The sequence below is a fragment of the Fringilla coelebs genome (genome assembly GCF_963513975.1).
Source record: "Fringilla coelebs genome assembly, chromosome: 5".
NCBI classification, from domain to species: Eukaryota; Metazoa; Chordata; class Aves; order Passeriformes; family Fringillidae; genus Fringilla; species Fringilla coelebs.
In genome coordinates this window covers 1,214,056-1,234,976 of record NC_140033.1, presented here as the reverse complement: position 1 = coordinate 1,234,976, position 20,921 = coordinate 1,214,056, and the positions used below count along the sequence as shown (strand labels likewise).

Genomic DNA, 20,921 nt, shown 5'->3' with positions numbered 1-20,921 from the left:
TGGGATTTCCTTGCTTTGAGCCCAGTATGGGCCCACAATCCTTCCCTGGGTTGTGGCAGAGCTGGTAAGCCAAGGTTGTGTTCCTGCAGCTTCCTCTTCCCTGAAATCTCCTCTTTTCCTCCCACAGAGCGACGGCAGCCAGGATCCAGGGGGATTCCTTTGCCAGGCTTGCACCTGGCAGTTCTTTGGCTCCCTGACTTCACTCACCTCTTTCCCAACGATCCAGTAGGAGCCCATCCAGCTCTGACAAAGCCCTCCAGCTTCCCAGAGCTATCCTGGATGTAGGACAAATCCTCTTGGTTCATCCCAGCTCCAAAATGAAGTGGATATTGGAGCAGGATTTCAGCCCAGCTCCAAATTGCAGGTGGATGTTGGACAGGATTTCAGCCCAGCTCCAAAATCAGGTGGATATTGGAGCAGGATTTCAGCCCAGTTCCAAATTCCAGGTGGATGTTGGACAGGATTTCAGCCTAGCTCCAAATTCAGGCAGATGTTGGAGCGGGATGTTCCCTGCTCCAGAGGGACTTCCAGGCTCCCTGGGGACGATGTGATGCCTTTCCTCCAGCCCTGCCTCATCCCCCAGGAGCTGGGAATGGGATATCCAGAGGAATCTGCACTTTAAGGGTGGATCAGACAGAGCAGGGTTCATTTTGGAACTGTCTTCCCCCTGTCACCAGTGTCCAAACTTGAATATCTCATCATTCCTGGAAATCCCTCTGACCTACTGGAAAAAGAGGAAGCACAACACTGGAAAGTATCCAAAGAAAGTTAATTACTTGAAAATGAACTGTTCCTGTCCAGCCGGGGGAGGAAATCATAAATATCTCCCAGTGAATTAATTTTCCACCCTTGCAGCCGAGGCGTTTTCCTGAATTTCTTTCCCTTCTCCCTGTAGCCAACCAGGAAGGAAGAAATGAGGCAGCAGCAGAAAAATTGCTTTGGTTTGGTTCCAGCCAAACTCAGGGACAAACTGGAGAGGGATTTCCAATCCTAAAATGAAATGTGTAGCCAAAAAAAGCCTTAACACTTCTTTGTGTCTCTTGCCTGCTCCTGAATACCCTTTATTTCCCAGGAATGCTCAGGTGGATCACGCTCTCTGTGCCTTGTGCTGCAATTCCAGAGCCTGTGCCACGGGAAATCAAAACTGAAAGTGGTTTCAGGAATCTGCCCTTGGACAGGGCCCTGCTGCAGGAATCTCAGACATCCTGGTTTTCTCCAATCATGGAGCTGCTTCCCTCCCTCTCCTTTCACTTTCACAGCTGACTCCAGGGATGCATTCCCAAACCCTTGGATGTGGCTGGAAGCACAAAGCCGGGAGCGGGCGTTGGATCAGGCACCTGCAGTGCTCCCTGCCAGCCCCTCCTCCCGAGCATGCCCTTGGGAACAGGGATGTGCCCAGAGCCTGTCACACATCCCAGATCAGAGGCACAAACACAGAGCAGCCAGGAAAAGCCATGGAATTTCAGCTGTTGGATCCCTGCAGCTTCCCAAGCTTTTTGGGATCTGGCAGCTTCAGAGGATGGGATTGGACCCTTCATTTCCATGGTGTCCGATGGGAATCTCCTTGGTGCTGTGGGGATGGATTCATCCCAATGCAGTCCTTCCCATCCAGTTAAAGAAACCACTGCTCTGTTATTTTTTATATAAAATATATTTATCTATACATAAAAAATAAAGAGCTGCCTTTTACAGAATGTAAGGAAACAAGTGGATAAAACCTGGCTAAGGAAACAAGTGGATAAAAACTGCTGAGGGATAAAGGGGAAACACACAATATTAGGAAACACAAAATATTCCCTAAATTGTGTTATTGGTGCTTGATGGTGTCTGTAGAGAGACTGCTCCAGCTTGGATTCCCCGTGAGCCGGTGGGGATCGGGATCCAGAACTTCCAAAGGATCCCTGAGCTCTGTGGGGGTGGCATGGTCCCAACACCTTTGGCTCTGGCTCAGGGCCTGGAAGAGAGCAGCAAAGGGATGAGGTTGTAGGGAAATGCTTGGCTGGGTGCTCTCCATCTGATTTCTGGGATTTGGGACAAAGCAGGGAAGGAATGAGGATGTGGGGAAACGCTTGGTTGGTTCTCTCTCACTCTTAACTCCTGGGATTTGGGGACAAAGCTGGGAAAAGGACGAGGATGTGGGGAAACGCTTGGCTGGGTCCTTCTCCATTCATTTTCTGGGATTTGGGGCAAAGGCAGGACAAGGATGAGGATGTGGGGAAATGCTCGGCTGGGTGCTCTCTCACTCTAATTCCTGGGATTTGGGGACAAAGCTGGGAAATGGATGAGGATGTCAGGAAATGCTTGGCTGGGTCCTTTTCCATTCATTTTCTTGATTTGGGGACAAAGCCAGGAAATGGATGAGGATGTCGGGAAATGCTTGACTGGGGCCCTCTCCATCCATTTTCTGGGATTTGGGGACAAAGATGAGAAAGGGATGGGACAGATCCCCAGCTAATCTAACTATCCATGCTCCTGGAAGGGAATGGGAATTACCTGGGGCAGGGCAGCTCAGCTTCATCCCAAACCCCATCCCAGCATCCCAACCCTTTCTCTTACCCACCACCAGCATCCCCAGGGCCAATTCCCCCAAATCCCAGCTCCTGGTGCGGGACACCCACCCACCTTAGGGATCGTCCATGGGAATCATCCGTGTTCAGGCCGGGAAGAGCTGCTGCGTGTGCTCTGCCACCCCTCAGGGAAGCATCCAGAATTCCATCCTCCGGCAGCCCTCGGCAGGGTGGGTGCGCCCAGTGTCCCCAGGGTGGGTGCTCAGCCCGTGGGGACAATGACAGGAGGTGCCACCTCCTCATTCCCAGAGGGAATTCCCTCCATGGGGATGTCCCTCTCTGTCACCGTGTAGCCCTGCCTGGTGCATCTAGGGGGGGAAGAGGAATGTCAGCATTCCAAGGCTTTTCTCTGGAAAACTCATTGGAGTTTTGGAAAACTCATTGGAGCCTTGGAAAACTCATTCCTGGGGTTTGGCACTTACTTCCTCCTCCTCCTCCTCCAGCAGCAGACGGCCGCAGTTCCGATGGCCAGCAGCACCAGGAGTCCTGTGGGAGGGACACTCGGGGTGAGGAGCATCTCCCAACCCATGGCTGATGAATTCCACCAAAATAGCTCCATAAGGAGCCAGAACCACTCCAGGCACCATCACAAGATCCCTCTCCACCCCCAGAAGGAGGGAATTGGGAATTCTTCTTGCCAGGAGGAAATTTGGGTGTTGAATTCTTCCCCCCCTCAGTGGCATTCCCATTGGCCATGGAATAAAGTTCCCACAGCCCCCAAAAGGGATTTTAAGCTTAAAAAAATTGAAATAACCCCTCTTTCCCAAAGAAGTTTTTTTTCCCCCAGCTTACCAACAGAAGAGGCCACGGACCGGACGGAAACTGGAAAAGAGGAGAGAAAAGGAAATTTTGAGCTGCAAAGGTAGGAAAGGGGTGGATGCTGGGAGGAGCCTCACTAAAAAGGAGGTTAAAGAGAAGGAAAAGTTCCACTGGAAAAGCAAGAGCTCTTTTGTGGATGAAACAGGCCCCAGGGGAGGTTGGATTCCCTCGGGAATCAGCCCAACCTGCGGCATAATCCGTGGGCTGGATGGGCAGCTGGGTTGGCCCCTCTCCCAGCGTGGATGTGTCCGGTGTTGAAATCATTTCTGGTGGCCTGGATGCTTCTGGTGATGGCCCATCAGGTGCTGGTGGCACAGGTGACTGACTGGAAGCTGGAGAGGGGCTGGAATTTGGGCTGGCACTGGTGGTTCCTGCTGGGAAAACGGTGGGAAATGTTTAAATTCCCCCAATCAAAAAGCGGCGCCGTTATTTCTGTGCCGTCATCCAGCAGCTGCAGAATGCTGGGATTTCACCCCCATGGGGTGGATCTGATCCCAGCACAGGAATGTTGTGGTTTCCACACCCTGGGAGCCGTGGCTTTGCCATGGCCATGGCAGCTCCAAACCCAATCCCAATCCCGTTCCTCACCCCTCTGGGTCGTGCTCGCCGGGCCGGGGGTTTCCCTGGAAAGAGCTGGATCTCCTTTGGGAAAACACAACAGGGAGACACCATCAGCTGGGAAAGGAACTCTCCAAGTGGTTTGGTAATTTAGAGAGTCAAAATTATTTTATCCAACATTGAGGTCTGGGGGAAACTCCACAAATTCCAAAAAATGGATATTCGTTGTCAAATTTTAACAATTTTTATATTTTAGCAAAACAAGGAATTAATGCTCACTGACTTCAAGTTATTAATTACCATTCTATCTTCAACTGGTTAATAATTTGTCCCTGTTTAATTATACTAATTAATCCATATTTTTAATTATGTTTTCCCAGATTGGGCACCTCTGGTTTATGCAGGGTCTCTTTCTGGTTTATAAATTCCATGTTCCTGGCGTTCCATCCTCAACAATAAATTCCTCTCCCAGGTTTTAACTTCCTCCCCCAGCTCTGGGAGCACTGAAGGATGTGAGGCCCTAAACTTTTGTTTTCCCAAGCCATGTTTCCGTTGGGAATCCCACGGATTCAATCCCTCTCCATAATTCCCCCATTTCTGATTCTTTCGGAAGAAGCAGAGCTTGGCTGGCGCTCGCCTTTCTCCCCGTCCTCCTGTGCGGAGGTGTCCCAGCTTCCCCCGAGGACTCACGGATGCACTGGAGGGTGGGGTCGGTCCAGCGGGGCTCGGAGCCGTTCCACAGGATGCACTGGATGAGGCTGGAGGTCCCGGCTTTCCGTTTGTAGCCGCGGTTGCAGGAGTAGCGCAGGCGGGAATTCAGCTCCGAGCGGTTGCCGGCGTCGATGTGAGCGTTGGCCACGGCCTTGGGGTGGCTGCAGTGCACTGGGGTGGGAAAAAACCATGGAATCACAACAGGGGGATCAGAAACCTCTGGCTGTGCTGGGAATTCCCCACTCCTCATCCCAAGGCTGGGTTGGACGGGGCTTGGAGCAGCCTGGGATAGAGGAAGGTTCCCTGCCCATGGTAGAACTTGGAATGAGGTGATCCCTAAATTCCCTTCCAACCCAAACCTTTCCATGATGCTATAAAATCCTGCCTAGAGGTGGATATAGGGTTTTATCCATCCTGCAAAAATAAAGGGACCCTGTGCCTGACACGGGGAATGGAGAAAGGGAAAATATTCCCAGCATTTTTGGGATCACTTGTAGCAGCTGCTCCAGAGGCTGGAGAAAGGGAAAACTCCACTTGGGGCATGTTTGTGGTCACTCATAGCAGCTCCTCCAGCCAGCAAGGAATTTTTATGGAATCCCATCCCCTTGCAGTGACTGTCCCAGGCCAGAAGCCCCAGCTGACTCCAGCTGCTGAATTCCAGCTGTGGTCACTGCCCCCATCCTTCTCCACTCATTTCACAGCTGGAAATGAAAAATTCCAGCTGCTGGTGAGTCTTCTGGCCACTTCCCAGGAGACTTTCCCCTCTGGAAAGTGGCAGCTGAAATACAAATATCCCAGACAGAGGGACAACAGTGGATTTTGAGCTGTGGCTTTGCTTTTCCCCAAACGAGCTCCTGCTTCCCTTTCAGCCTCAGGATGAGCTCGGTTCCGTACCAGAGGGATGAAATTTCCCAACTCTTCTGGTGCAAGGGGCAGAATTCCCTGGCTGCTCCAAAACTGTGCCAGCATCTGGATGCCAGCGGTGGTGTGGGAACAGCTCATCCATGATCCTGGCTGCTGGAAGCTCCCCTATCCCAGTGGGGGCCAGCACGGAGAGATGGAGAGAGGTACAATGGGAATAACACAAAATGCAGCTGGGATGGAGCCACGGAGGGCCAGAGTGGGATGGGAGGGATGGTGGATATCTGGGATGGGAGGGATGAGCAGGAGGGAGTGGTGGATATCTGGGATGGGAGGGATGAGCAGGAGGGAGTGGTGGATATCTGGGATGGGATGGATAACCTGGGGGCAGCAATGGATGTGCAGGGCTGGGATGTGAAGTATGGAGCAATGGGAAGTATGGATAGGATGGAGCAGTGGATATCTGGGATGGGAAACAGGGACAGGATGGAATGATGGACATCTGGGAAATAGGGACAGGATGGAATGATGGACATCTGGGATGGGAAGGAGGGATGGGATGGAATGAGGCATGGACAGGCTGGATGGATGAATTGGTGCCTGCCATGGATGGAATGATGTCCAGCTGGGATGGAGCAGTGTCCAGCCAGGAGGAACACACAGCTGGGCCGGGATCATTATGGAATAGAGAATGAAGAACAGTGGGAATGGGAATGCCATGGCAGGGAGGACAGGAGCACACAGGGATGGGAACGTGCTGGTGACAAGGACAGGAGTGTGATGGCAGTGGGGATGGGAGCAGGATGGGAATGGATCAGTGGGGATGGGAGCAGGATGGGAATAGGAGCACAATGAGGATAGAAATGGTAGGAATGAGAACATGGGGTTGGAAGCACAGTGGGCATGGGAACATGATAGAAACAGAGGGGATGGGAACAGGGTGGGGAACTGGAAACAGTGGGGATGGGAACAGGGTGGGGAACTGGAAACAGTGGGGATGGGAACAGGATGGGGAACTGGAAACAGTGGGGATGGGAACAGGATGGGGAACTGGAAACAGTGGGGATGGGAACAGGATGGGGAACTGGAAACAGTGGGGATGGGAACAGAATGGGGAACTGGAAACAGTGGACATGGGAACAGGGTGTGGAACTGGAAACAGTGGGGATGGGAACGGAATGGGGAACTGGAAACAGTGGGGATGGGAACAGGATGGGGAACTGGAAACAGTGGGGATGGGAGCAGGATGGGAAGGGGACAGTGGCACAGCAGCAGTAGGGACAGGAACACAATGTGCACCTGCAGCACACAAAACATCCAGAGGTAAAAATCTCCATCCTGAAGAACTCCTGCCCCAATTTGTGGTGCATCCCCAGAACATCCCAGGAGGAATCTGCTCCGTTTGAGTGCCCAGGTGGATCTGGTGTGGTCCTGGCTGGTGTGGCCAGAGGACACGAGTGCCGTGGGGACATACATGTGCTGAGCACAGCAGCTCTTGGTCTCCTCAAGATGTGGGTGAAATTCCTGGAATCGGCAGCTCTTGGAACCAGGATTTGAGGAAGTGCCTGCCTGGGGATGTTTCACAACAGTGTCACAGCTCACCAGACCTGGCACTGTGCCTTTGGTCACTGAAAAACCCTCCCGGTGCCAATTGCAGCTGTGCCTTTGAAGGAAGCACAGCAGGAAATGCAGCCAGAAACACCAAACATGTCCAGGAAAATCCGGGATCTGCGAGCTGTTTTTGCCTTCCAGCTTTGAAACCTGCTCTCCTCGTCCCAATCCCTCCAAAGAGGGGTTTTTTTTTTACAGTTGGTTGGAATCACCTCTTCTAAAAATTGCCCAGGTTGTTCCAGCGAGATCCCAGCAGCGCCACTCTCCGGGATCACCATCCGCTGTTTCACACCATCCGTGGATTTCAGCTTGCTTGATGAGACAAAACACATTCCAAGGGGGGAAAGAGGAGGAAGCAGCTGGAGCTGCAGGATTTAGGCTTTAATCACTCAGGAATGAGTTGTAATTTCCTGTGGATGGGTCATCCCAGGTGCTCAAAGACTCATCCCATGCTTGGCCAACCTCCCAAAGGCGCTGCAGTGCCAGGAGCCCACCAGCCCAGGAAAACACCTCCAGCTGCTTTATTTCCATCTGGATTCCCTGCATCCTGCTGGGATTAAATATCCAGGTTGAAACGTGCCTGCTATCCATGGATTTTGCATTTCCATGGGTTTTTTTCTTTGCTTTTTCTTGTCTTTCCCCACCAGTGCCCTCGAACGATGCCGGTTGTGGAGGATGAGCTCATTCCAGCACGTGGGGAAGCAGAACAGGGAATACAGCCAGGATGATCCCAGGCATGAAGATGCTGCCATGTGATGTCATCCCATATCCAAATACAGCTTCCCAAGGATGCACAACCATGGGTGGACACTGGAGAATCCACACCAGGAAAAACTTGGCTGTTCTCCTTAAAAAATTATCAGGAAAAGGCCCAGAGAGGTGGGGTTTTCCTGCTCAAAATTTTGAGTGGAAAAAAAAACAAAAGTGGAGGAAAGAGGAATTTCACAAATCTGGGTGCAAGAAAAATCTATGAGAAATGCCAAAATCACAGAAATAAACAAAACTTTCACGTTTTAACTCAAAAATATTTCCAATTGAGCAGGAGAGGACAGGATGCCCAGTGGGAGCAGCGTGGGATGCAACAGCACATCCCAAATTGTCCATCACGTGAACTAGAAGAAATAAATATTATTTATTTTCTTTAACACCCCCTAAACCCACGGTTTTTTGCCCCGAAGAACAATCCTGGTGGCAGCACTGCTGCCTGGAATGTTGTCAGGATGTCTGGGATCCGTGGTCAGTGAGGAATGACTTTGGGAGGGAGGAGGGCTATTTTTAGGTTGTTCCTGAGGCTCAGGGCTCATGTTTTCCCAGTGCGTGGCACTCTTCTGGCTTATTTTTGTCACCCAAGACTTTTCCACTCCTGGCCATTTCTATCATTCGGTTATAAATAGGGATAAATTCATTTTGCAAGGTTTCAGGAGCCCGCAGGAGCTTGGAGACAGTGAGCACTGAAGCTGTCCCAAAGCTCTGCATTCCCTTCCAGCCTTATTTCACAGAATCCTTCACAGCTGCCACATCATCAGCAAATTAAATATTTCCTAATGGTCTTGCTGCTTCCAGCAGCTCCTGGGAGGATGAACCAAGGCGTAGTTCCAAGGCCCAAGCTGTGATGAGATTTTTCCCAAAGCTCCAAGAACAGAGCTGGAGAAGGGTGTGGAGAACCAGGAAAAGCTGAGGGAGCTGGGAAGGGGCTGAGCCTGGAGCAAAGGAGGCTCAGGGGGCCCTTGTGGCTCTGCACAAGTCCCTGCCAGGAGGGGACAGCCGGGGGGGTCAGGCTGTGCTCCAGGGAACAGGGACAGGAGGAGAGGGAACGGCCTCAGGCTGGGCCAGGGGAGCTCAGGGTGGATTTTGGGGAAATTCCTTCCTGGAAAGGGCTGGGCAGCATTGGAATGGGCTGCCCAGGGCAGGGGGGCAGTCCCCATCCCTGAGGGGTTTAAAGCCCCGTGGATGGGGCCTTGGGGACAGGGTCAGCGGTGGGGCCTTGGCACGGCTGGGTTAATTGTTACACTCAGTGACCTTGAAGGTGTCTTTCAGCCGTCATGATCCAGTGATTCCAGGATTTTGGACTTTTGGAGAGGCACGACAATGATGTGACATTCCAGGCTCAGCAGCCACGGACAACTCCCAGTGCGGTGGAAAACCCAGAGAGCACAGCCAGGCTGAAATGCAGCTCCCGTGGGTCCATGGCACAGAGCCTGGAAAGCGCCCCCAGCCTCCCTGGACGCCGTGGAGGTGGTGTGGGAATGCCAGGTGAGCACCCAGGGAGCACAGGGCTGCGGTCTGGGGGGCCAGGAGGCACCCAGGGAGAGGGTTGGGAATGCAGGGAGCAGCATGGGCACCCCGAGGAGCAGCATGGACATCCCGAGGAGCAGCATGGAGACCCCAGGGAGCAGCATGGGCACCCCAGGGAGCAGCATGGGCACCCTAGGGAGCAGCATGGACACCACAAGGAGCAGCATGGGCACCCCAGGGAGCAGCATGGACACCACAAGGAGCAGCATGGACACCCCGAGGAGCAGCATGGGCACCCCAGGGATGGCATGGAGACCCCAAGGAGCAGCATGGACACCCCAAGGAGCAGCATGGACACCCCAGGGACAGCATGGACACCCTGAGCACCTCAAGTGAGGGCTTGTACCCCAGGGAGTAGCATGGGCACCCCAGGGAGCAGAGCAAGCATCCCAGGAAGCAGAGAATGCATCTTAGGGATGGCATGGCCACCCCAGGGACAGTGTGGGCACCCGCAGGAGCAGCGTGGCCACCCCAAATGGGAGTGTGGGTACCCCAGGGAATAGCGTGGGCAGCCTGGGAAGGGTAGTGGGTATCCCGGGGATTGGCACCGGCCTCCCGGGGAGCAGAGCGGGCATCCCAGGGAGCGGCGCAGGCCTGCCGGTGACTGGCACTGTCATCCCAGGGAGCGGCACGGGCAACTTGGGGATTAGCGCGGGCATCCCGGGAAAGCGGAGCGAGCACCTTGGGGACGGGAGCGAGCACCTTCGGGATGGCACGGACACCCAGGGAGAGTGTGGGCACCTCCGTGGGAGCTTGGAAACCCCCGGGAGTGGCGCGATCCCCTCCGGAAGTCGGGCAGGCTCACCTGGGAGCGGAGCTGGCTCGCCAGGGAGCGGAGCGGGGATCCCGGGGAGTACCGCGGGCATCCCGGGGAGCGGAGCGAGCACCCTCGGGACCGAGTGGGCACCCGGGGAAGGCGCAGGGAGCCCGGAAAGGGTGTGGGCACCCCGGGGAAGGCGTAGAGATCCCGGGGAGAGTGTGGACGTCCCGGACAGGGCTCGGAGAAGCCGGCGGCGAGCCGGGGAGCGCGGGGCAGTCCCGCTTACCGGTGTCGGCGGCGGCGCGGAGCAGCAGGAGAGCGGCGGTCCCGCAGAGCAGCGGCAGCAGCGGCGGTGCCATGGCACCGGCCCGGGGGCAGCTCCGGGCTCCAGCGGGAGCTCCGTGGCTCTTCCCTGCCGCTGTCGCCGTCCCGGTGTGGCCCGAGCGGTTTCGCTTTCGCTTTCGAGTCGGGCCACCGGGGGGGACGCGCCGCCCTGAGGGGTTGGGCAGCCAGGGGCAGGGAGGGGATGCGGCGTCCGGGAGGGGCGAGTGGGGGTGGCAGTGCCGGGGGGAATTCGGTACCCGAGGGGAATTCGGTGCCCGGGGACGCAGTACCCACAAAGGGACGAAATACAGGGATGCAGCAGCCAGCGGGTGTGAGATGCCCTGGGAAGAAAATGATGAATTATTTGTGTTCGTGACCCGGGGGTGCCGTACCTGGGTGCAGTACCAGGGTGCAGTTTCCAGGGAGGAAAATAATGAATTATTTGTGTTTGTGACCCGGGGGTGCCGTACCTGGGTGCAGTACCAGGGAGGAAAATAATGAATTATTTGTGTTCGTGAGCCGGGGGTGCAGTACCTGGGGGGGGGGGAGAGGGGATGGGCTAGCCCTGGAGAAAGCAGTGCCTGGGGGAATGCAATGTGCGGGTCACTGCAGTACCCAGGAGCGCCGTGGTTCTCTTGGGAGGCAACACCTTGGGGAGGGATGCAATCCCGGCAGGAGATGAGGCAGCACTCCCTGCCCGGGGGAATGTGGTGTCCAAGGGAATCGCGGTGTCCTGGGAGGACGCAGCTCCTCCTCCTGTGCCTGGCCGTGGATCTGGGGAGATTCCATGAATCCCAGTCCTGGAGATAAAACATGCTGGTCCCCACACAAATCTCAGAACTGGAAAACGAGCTGTGATCCAGCCCTGAAGTTCTGCAGAGCTCCTGCAGCCAGGCTCCAGCCCACAGCATTCCCAGGACTCAGATCCCACAGCTCCTGCTCACAACAAATCCTCCTCAGCTCAGCTCCTTGCTCGTGGCCTCTTTATTCTCACTTGGTTTTTGGATTTTTATTTTATCAGCGACCATCAGCAAATAGCCCCACATGTCTAGAAAAGGGAAAGCAAAGGGTAACTTGGAAAATATTTCATGGCCAAATCTTCATGACAGGGGAATAAATTCTCCCTCTGCCACTAAGGAAAGAGAATAAACCTCAATGAACCCTCCCTGAAGCAGAAGAGAGGCTGTACCCGTGGCAAGGCTCTGCACCCTGCCACGTGTGTTTTAGAGAGAGCATTGTGAGCCTGGAGAACCGGCAGGAGATGCCTGAGGGTGCTGCTTTGGAACATTCCAGATGAAAACACTGCAGGAGTTCTGTTGGAGCCCTGGCTGCTGGGAATCTGGGACTGTCTGTGCTGCCAGGCTGTGACCCCAAGAGAACACTGCACTGACCTGAGGCCCTGGAGAAGCTTCCAGAATGGAATGATGGAGCTGGGGTTGTGGGTGTGCAGTTTGAACAGAAGTGTGTGATACCGCAGGCTGGGAAACCTAGAGTTTAAAGTTTAAGAATATAGTAATATATATATTTATATATATGTATATAAAAAACAAGATAGAGATTTTAGGGTGGTGACTAGTCCTTCTTCTTCACCTTCTTCTCCAGGGGTTTGGGTGGTGCTGTGTAATTGGATAAAAAAGTCCACATTGCAGGCCACAGGTAGTTAGTCATTAAGTTAAAAGTAAAAATAATTGAAGTATCATTTCTTAATTAAACAGCTTATCCTTAGAAAAGCTTTCTAAAGAAAGAGATACAACTCTATTTTTAGTTAATTTGAGTGAAATACTGTAAAACTCACAATTTGTGAGACTGTAATATAAATAAGAGCTACTAAACATCTAAATCCAAACAAGAAATACCAGCTCACATTCACACATTTAATCCTGACCCTAACAAAAAAAAAAAAAAAGCAACCAAAATAACTTATCATACTTAACATTAGGATGTTGAGGGAAGAAGGAGCAAAGGATCCACGTTGCTGCACTCCAGCTGAGGGCTATCCCAGGTCCCCAGGGCTGGCTGGTGACGCCTGTGGCTGTACTCTGGACGGGCTGGGATCCCACAGGATGAGAGCTATGGAAAACAGTCAGCAGGGCAGGGTTCACAGCGCTTTGTACAAGAGCTGAGCACGGTCATCTCGTGTTGTGGAAAAGAAAATTCAGTCTGCAGGGGAAGACTTTGCCTTTCTGCTCAAGAATTCCTCCAAAGGATGTGAAAAATCCAATTGCATCTGAAATTTCCAGGTGAGGGTTTTGGTGCTGCCGATGCAAACAAGTTCTGTGGCTGCTAATCTTCCAGAAGATAAGCACAACTGGGTGAGAGTTTGCACTGGAGGATTGTGATCCCTGGGAAGGGCACTTTTTGCAATACCTTTCCATGAAAATCCTCGAACCTTTCCATGAAAAATCAGGGCTAGGGAAGGATTGGCTGTTCAGGAATGCACTCTGTGCTCGTGACAGGTCAAGCTCTGGGTGGCGACAAACGGACATGAGCTGGGGACAGAAGGACATGAGCTGGGGACGAGAGGACATGAGCTGGGGACAAGAGAACATGAGCTGGGGACAAGAGGACATGAGCTGGGGACAAATGGACATGAGCTGGGGACAAACGGACATGAGCTGGGGACAAGAGGACGTGAGCTGGGGACAAGAGGACAGAGCTGGGGACAAGAGGACGTGAGCTGGGGACAAATGGACATGAGCTGGGGACAAACGGACATGAGCTGGGGACAAGAGGACGTGAGCTGGGGACAAGAGGACAGAGCTGGGGACAAGAGGACGTGAGCTGGGGACAAGAGGACAGAGCTGGGGACAAGAGGACGTGAGCTGGGGACAAGAGGACAGAGCTGGGGACAAGAGGACATGAGCTGGGGACAAGAGGACATGAGCTGGCACTGACCAGCAAAGGGACAGGGACCTGTGGTCCAGCCAAGTGACCTGACACTCGGAGCCACAGCAGGAGCTGAGGAATCCAGAATTTTCCATGCTTGGACTGTGAGGGTGTGCAAAGCCAGGGTGTCCTTTGCCTCCTGAGAGGCACCAGTTTGAGCTGTTGTTTTATTATTTAATTATTGCACTGAGATTAAATTATTTAAGGATTGAGACATCTGAGGCTCTGCCATGACAAACGTGGAGAGAGTGGTCTGACCCTGGGAGTGTGGGGAGGAGCTGGGAAAGAATTCCCAGCTCAGGAATTGTGAGTTCCAGAGCAGCTCTGGAGTGGTTAGACAGGGAATTTTCCCTGACAGGCTGATTTGTAGGATCATCCCACCAAGCCTTGCCAGGTCCCTGTCTCAGGGAGCCCTTTGTGCAGCATCAAAGGATCCTTCCCATCCAGCACCAGGACAAGGATGTGATCCCAAAGCATCCCTCCCTTGGGGCAGGGAGAGCACCAAGGGCTGGACACAGCATCTGGGTCTCCAAAGGGATGCACCACCCCACACCCAAGCTTGTGCTTTTGGGGTTGTCTGTTTTCAAGTGCTTTGAACATCTGAGAAGCAATTTTTGGTCTGGCTTGTCACCACAGTCTCGTCACCACCACCGTCAGTGGTATTGGCAAAACCAATACTGGTTTTAATTTAAATTTCATAGAATTATGGAAGGGTTTGGGTTGGAATCTTTAAATCATCATTTTCCATCCCTCTGCCATGGCAGGGCCACCTCCCCCTGTCCCAGGCTGCTCCAGCCCCAGTGTCCAGCCTGGCCTGGGACACTGCAGGGATGCAGGGGCAGCCCCAGCTGCTCTGGCAATCCCAGCCCAGGCAGGAATTCCTCATTGCCAAGATCCCATCCATGCCTGCCCTCTGGCAGTGGGAGCCATTCCCTGGGTGCTGTCCCTGCAGGCCTTGTCCCCAGTCCCTCTGCAGCTCTCCTGGACACTGGGGCTGGAGCAGCTGGGACAGTGGGAGGTGTCCCTGCCATGGCAGGGGGGGCACTGGATGATCCTTAGGATCCTTTCCAAGCCATTCTATGATTCCATGATTTCCCACAAGTCATCAGGAAGTTTCCACCCTGAGCACAGCCCATGCTGGGAATTGCTAAAGGATTTTTTTTTTTCAAACCTTTACTAACAATGGAACATTTCCACTTGGGATGGTTCCAGGCTGTGATATTCCAAGGCCTTCAGGGAATAAGGGATGATCCCTTGTTCCTCACCTTGCTCAGGCAGCTGGGGCTCCTGACATGGACAATTCTCCCACCTTTTCTGTGCACAAGTTCCTGGTGTGGTCAAGGGATGCTTCCCTGTCTGGCAGGTTTGGTGGAGGGACACTTCACCATCCAGGTGGGAGTTCCTGAGGTCCCCCAGCAGCTCCAAGGAAGGGGAAGCTGGGGGGATGCAGCAGCACAGGTGGAAGTGCTTGAGGAGTACCAGGTTTCTCCTTGGATGCAGCTCATGGAAGGGTTGTGTTCTTGGATGTGACTCTTGAACTGGAGATTCCTGGGTAAAAAAAGCTGGATTTTAAGTCAGGACTAGAGATTAGTCCGGTGTCCAAAGGGAGACAAACTCCTTGTTTTGAAGCACCAGGGATGAGGATCCATCTCCTTCCAGGACAAAAAGATTCCTTGGCATTGTTATTCCAGAAACAGAAACCAAAACTCTGCCTCAAGGAGCAGAATGGTCCGAAGTCCAGTGATTAATCAGCTTTTGTTTTCCTAGGAGGATTTAAGCAGGATTTACTAATTTCTTATCAGCTTTCACAGGTTCCTGCACTGAGTACATAAAACACGCTCAGGATGTGAGTTCATCCTTCCAGGAACATTTGGGACTGTGATTCATCCTGATACTTCCATGTGCTCAGGGAAAATGATCCCAAGAAATGGTCTGTATTTGATAGCCTGGGATGGTTTCCCATCAGGTTAATTACTTTCATTTTAATTACCTACTATTCATCCAGCAAGAAGCAGTTGCTGGGCCCAGATTCTGTCCCAAGGCAGCGCTGCCCATTTTGATCGGAGACACCTGGAAAAGTCAAAATATTGCCCTGGAAATGAAGAGGGATGGAGAAAGAAAAAGATTCCAGTGGTAACATTTTGTGTTATGGGAATTATGGATTTATTTTTAATGAGAGAAGGAGGAGAAGGAGAAGAAGGAGAAGGATAAGGAAGAGAAGGAGAAAAGGAAGAAGAAGAAGGAGAAAAAGAAGAAGAAAGAGGAGGAGAAGGAGAAGAGAAGGAGAAGAGAAGGAGAAGGAGAAGAGAAGGAGGAGGAGAAGGAGAAGAGAAAGCGAAGGAGAAGGAGAAGAGAAGGAGAAGAGAAGGAGAAGAGAAAGCGAAGAAGGAGAAGAGAAGGAGGCGAAAGAGAAGGAGAAGAGAAAGCGAAGGAGAAGGGAAGGAGAAGAGAAGGAGAAGGAGAAGAGAAGGTGAAGGAGAAGGAGAAGGGAAGGAGAAGAGAAGGCAGAGGAGAAGGAGAAGAAGGGAAGGAGATCCATTGCTAAGCATTCCAAGTCATTCTCTCATAAAAGCTAAAATACAACACCTGTAACACTTGCTGCAGTTTTACAAACAAACATTTCCTGGTTTGGCTGGCATTTGGCAGAACTGGTAAAAACGAGCTGTCTTTGCTGCATTTCTGACCCCAGGCTAGAGAGAGTCCAGCCTTTCCAGAGCTTCCCGAGGGAAATCTCTGCCCTGCCTCAGTGTCAGGAGTGTGGCGCTCCGGGGATGCAGCGGGAGCCGCAGGAGCAGCGGGCTGGGCTGTGCTGGGCTCAGGGGATCCCCGGTGGGAGTTTTTGGAACTTCAGCTCCTTTTCCGTGGGAGGGGAAAGCACCCGTGAAACCAGCCGGGGGATTTTGCCCACGGGGTTGCTTTAGGTCTCAGCTTCTGATTTGGGGACTTTCAGTTCTCAGATGTGAGGCTGCTTTTGAGAATCAGCCTTTTCCCAAAGAGAATGAGCAGGTTTTGGTCCCAAGTTTTATTTAATCCAATTCAATTATTTGATGCTGCTCTAGGAGAGAAGAGCACTGACAAAACATGAGGTTGTGAAAATTCCAGCTGGAGGCTTGGACACATCCCCTTTTCCCTGCAAATAACATTCCCAGAGGGTTTCTCCTGAAACAAAATGAATTCACACATTTTTCTGTTCTCTGAGGGTGAGAAGGAAGAGAGAAGATTTGTGTGGACCTTTCCACCCTCACTTTCTAGGAATAAACATTCATCATGTGGGGTTTGTTTCCTTTTCCCCTTCTATATTTACTTCCAATCAGGTGGGAAAAGCCTTTCCTTTTTAAAGTTTATCTTAAAAGTCAATAATTATCAAATTCCACTTGGCTCTGCTATCAACAGCTGTGAATTATGACAGCTTGGGAATCTTGAATGTAAGCTTGTGCTAAAATCACTGGAAAAGCTTGTAAAAAACCCAAGTATTCCCCCTGGAATTAAAGCTGGGAAGTTCTCCTCGACCTCTACAAGCACTTGAAGGAGTCGATGTGTTAAAGAGGAAGAAAAACTGCAGGAAGAACTTCTTTGTGGCATTTGTTTATAGATTTCCTTTGGAACAATTCTTCTTCCTGCAGGTGGCTGAGATTATGAAACCCCAGAGCTGGGAGCGTGGCAGCAACAGCTTTTGGCTTCTGGAGGCGGGAGGAGGGCTGGGAAGCACCCACAGCCTGTGGGATGGTTGTGTTCCCTCCTCATCCTGGGAGGATAAACCCTGGGGACAAATATCCTGGCTGTGCTGCCCACCCACGGCAGAGCCTTTCCTGAAAGCTCCTGAAAGGGGTGGGGAGCTGCTAAAAAGAGGCTGGGGCTCCAAAATTGGGGGGGTTAGGTGGCTCTGTCCCCACCATGTTTTTGGGGGTGCAGTAGAATGTGAGGAAGGAGAGAGTAAGCTCAGTGGGGAGAGTAATTAAAACAATAAAATAATAGCTTTTAATTAAAAGTTCTTCAGCAGAGGATTAAGGGGATGCTGCTGCTCCTGGAGGCCACCAGAGGTGACACCACAACCTCACCCCAGCCAGGTCAGGGTGGGACAACTTCAGCCATGAGACAAGAAGGAAATCCGAATTCCAGGAGAGTCCTGAGCAGATCCAGAGAAGCAAAAATGAGATAAAAAGTGGTCCCCAGGGTTTAATAAAAGGGTATAATGTAATATTGTATTATATAATGCAATATATAATACCTATTACATGTAATATATAACATATTTAATGTGTAACTATATACATGAAAACAATCTATAATATGCCATACCATCTATAAATTATTATATTATATTATAGCATTATATAATATTATATATTTCAATGTGTACTATATAAAATGTTGTACATAGATAATATATAACATATTTAATATATGATAGTATATAATATAATTTATAATCCATAAAACAATATAATAAACATAATATCATTTACTATATTAAATATATTTCTATATTTACTATATATTAAATGTATCTAATATAGAATACATTTTATATATTATAATCATGCATGTTATAAGTGTTATATGTAATATGTAATATATAATACAACTAATATGAACAATTATATATGATATATAATTTAGTATATTATATAAAATATAGACAATATATGTAATATAATATATAACATATAAAAGAAATTATATATTTTAGAAGATATTCTATATTATGTACTATATATTATCTTATATCTTATGTCTTATATAATATATAATTATAGAATATAGAATATAGAATATATTTCACATCTCATATTATATAACATACCGTATAACATAAAACCATTATATATTGATATATTTTTAAATAATATATGTTATAGAATATATGTTAGATATTGTATATCACAGATGTTCAGTTTGCTCTGAATTTCCCTGCCCCTGGGGTTTGGAATGCAGCAAACAGTTCCCACTTGGAAAAACCAGGGAAAAGGGGGGCAGATTTAAACAGAAGTTCCTAAATCCCTTGGGCCAGTCCATAAAATCCTGTCTGGGACCTGGCAGCACTGCCAGCCTTCTTTCCCAGCGGTTTGGGAACACTTCTCCAGGCTGGAGACCCCAAAGTGCTGAAGACAGGGAATGGGGAAGGGAAAGCAGACGTTTGAAACAATGCCCTGACATTGTTTATGTTGATTTCTTTCCTCCATTTGAGGGGGAAAGGCACTGAATGAACCCATTCACCACTCCAGCCTCTCTATCTGGAAACCATGGAGTTTATCTTCATTTATTTACTAGGGGTTTATTCAGGGAAAAAGAATTCTGTCAGGAGCAGGATATGTTCCCACTCAAGCAGGATGTCCCGGAAAGGTCACTCCACTCTTGGTGTCCTGCCCAAAATTGTTGTCTGGGCTGTTAAACCTGGCTCAACAACACAGGGAAGAACCAGAACTAAGTTTAAAAACTTGTAAATCACCCAGGAGTTTTCACAGTTCCCTGGATCGTGGATTACAAGCAAGAGAAGTCAGGAAAATGGGAGGGAATTCAGCAGTTTTTCATTGACAGTTCCTAAAATACCATGAAAAATCCACCTGAGGAAAGAAAATTTTAAATGGGCTCATGGCTTTGTGCTCCAGCCTTCCCAAGTCACTGCTGCTGGATTTAGCAGGATACAGGCTGGGACTACATTTAAAATAATATATAACATATAACATTGATAATATAATATAATATAATATAATATAATATAATATAATATAATATAATATAATATAATATAATATAATATAATATAATATAATATAATATAATATAATATAATATAATATAATATAATATAATATAATATAATATAATATAATATAATATGTGTAATATGTAATTGTTTATTTTTCTATTTTCTATTTTATATATAATATATGTTATATATCTCACATTTTATTTTAGGAAATAACCCCATCCTGCACCCTCCTTGTTTCAGAAACCCATTTGCTGTTGGTGTTTAGAAGAGTAAAACAAAATCCTTCCCTTACAACCCTCCAAGCACAAACCACTGGAATCTTTACCCACACAGGGCACAAATCCACAATTCCATGGAAACAAGGCTGATATCAGGGAATTCAGACAAATCAATTCAAATTTGCCAGTGGCAAAACCCCAGTTTGGTCTAAATTTCCCTGTCCCTGGGGTTTGGAATGCAGCAAGCAATCCCCACTTGGAAAAACCAGGGAAAAGTGGGGCAGATTTAGATGGAAGTTCCTAAATCCCTTGGGCCAGTCCATAAAATCCTGTCTGGGACCTGGCAGCACTGCCAGCCTTCTTTCCCAGTTTCCCAATGGAAAAGCTATAACATCAAATCTCCTAGAACTTTAGCATTTAAAACTCAAAAAACCCCTTTAAAAGATCACTAATGCTCTTCAAAAAAACCCAAACACATCACTATACTCCAAAAAACCCTTTTTCCTCACACCTCACACCTCACCTTGGTTTCATCACCTCAGCCACATGCAGGAAGAAGAATAGTTCCAAATAAATTTATCAAAATATATCCTTTTCTAACCCCAAAATAAAACAACTGAAAAACATTTTAAAAACTTTTATTCCATGTTCAATCTCATATAAAAAATAAAATAATGCCAATGTTAGAATTCACACCATTACAATCAGAAAAGAACTATTTCTTAAGTGCAATACATTATAAACATTTCTTAACCTATCAACTTTTACCACACCAATACTATGATAAGATAAAAGTTGTATATTATATTTACATATTATTATATTTATGTGTATTTACCACATTATGGTGTGGGAAAATTGATAGGTTAAGAAAAGTTTATAATGTATTGGTTTAATACCTTAATTAATTGGTTTTATTATTGGTTTAATACCTTAAAACCAATCTTTTAAAATTACCCCTTGTAAATCCTACTACAATACATCTTTCATAATTCTATTTCTCCAAAATACCTAATCTTATTTACAAAACCATCCTTGAAAACTTATTTCGAATTCTGTTTCTCTCTCAGCAATATCTTTTCTGTTTCATAAAATTTCTTAATTAACATTTTTTATCTCAAATTTTACATGCAAACAAATACTAGATAAACCTTCTAATAAACTTGAAAATTTCTCTACAAATTCATTTCCCACAGCTGGTCAGAGTCCCAGAATGAAGCAGGGATTCATGGAAAGGATCTCCTGCATGGATGCACCTGGGGCAGCACCAGAGCCCAGCCAGGGCTGCACCCAAGATGAACCAAAATGGCCCCAAAATCCCCGAGCGCTGCCGGGGTCTCTCCCTGGGATCAGCTCTGCTCCATTTGCACCTTGCAGTTCATTGTCCCATCCCAGCTTCAGCCCCTGCAGTCCCACCCTGCTTGTTTTTCTCTCTGCAGCCCACGGGGTTTGTGCTCCTGGCTGAGATTTGGCTCATTTCTCCTTGGTGCCCAGCTGGAGCAGGAATTGTTTTGTCTCCCTGCTCTGTGCGCAGAGCTCACCATCCCATAATATGAAGCCCAGACCCACACACCAAAGCAGCACAGAACTGAAAAATA

The 20,921-nt window shown here is 49.3% G+C and overlaps 2 protein-coding genes across 2 annotated transcripts in view; one reads left to right on the top strand and one right to left on the bottom strand.

The window, feature by feature from the left end:
* Positions 1 to 1,616, top strand: part of FBH1 (F-box DNA helicase 1) — a 33,592-nt gene extending 31,976 nt beyond the window's left edge. Inside the window, exon 21 of the mRNA XM_084205696.1 lies at positions 128 to 1,616. Coding sequence (XP_084061822.1) covers positions 128 to 229 — 102 coding nt within the window. The 3' untranslated portion in view covers positions 230 to 1,616. The remainder of the gene's footprint in view (positions 1 to 127) is intronic.
* A 1,680-nt stretch (positions 1,617 to 3,296) lies between these two features.
* IL15RA (interleukin 15 receptor subunit alpha) lies at positions 3,297 to 15,447 on the bottom strand (the record flags this gene model as incomplete). The annotated part of the gene is made up of 11 exons (XM_084206483.1): positions 3,297 to 3,301; positions 3,360 to 3,389; positions 3,572 to 3,757; positions 3,975 to 4,028; positions 4,635 to 4,826; positions 10,469 to 10,675; positions 10,977 to 11,040; positions 12,987 to 13,121; positions 13,217 to 13,307; positions 14,702 to 14,828; positions 15,387 to 15,447. 11 exons carry the CDS (start codon positions 15,445 to 15,447, stop codon positions 3,297 to 3,299), a joined length of 1,152 nt encoding a protein of 383 aa, XP_084062609.1.
* Between the last annotated feature and the right edge of the window lie 5,474 nt (positions 15,448 to 20,921).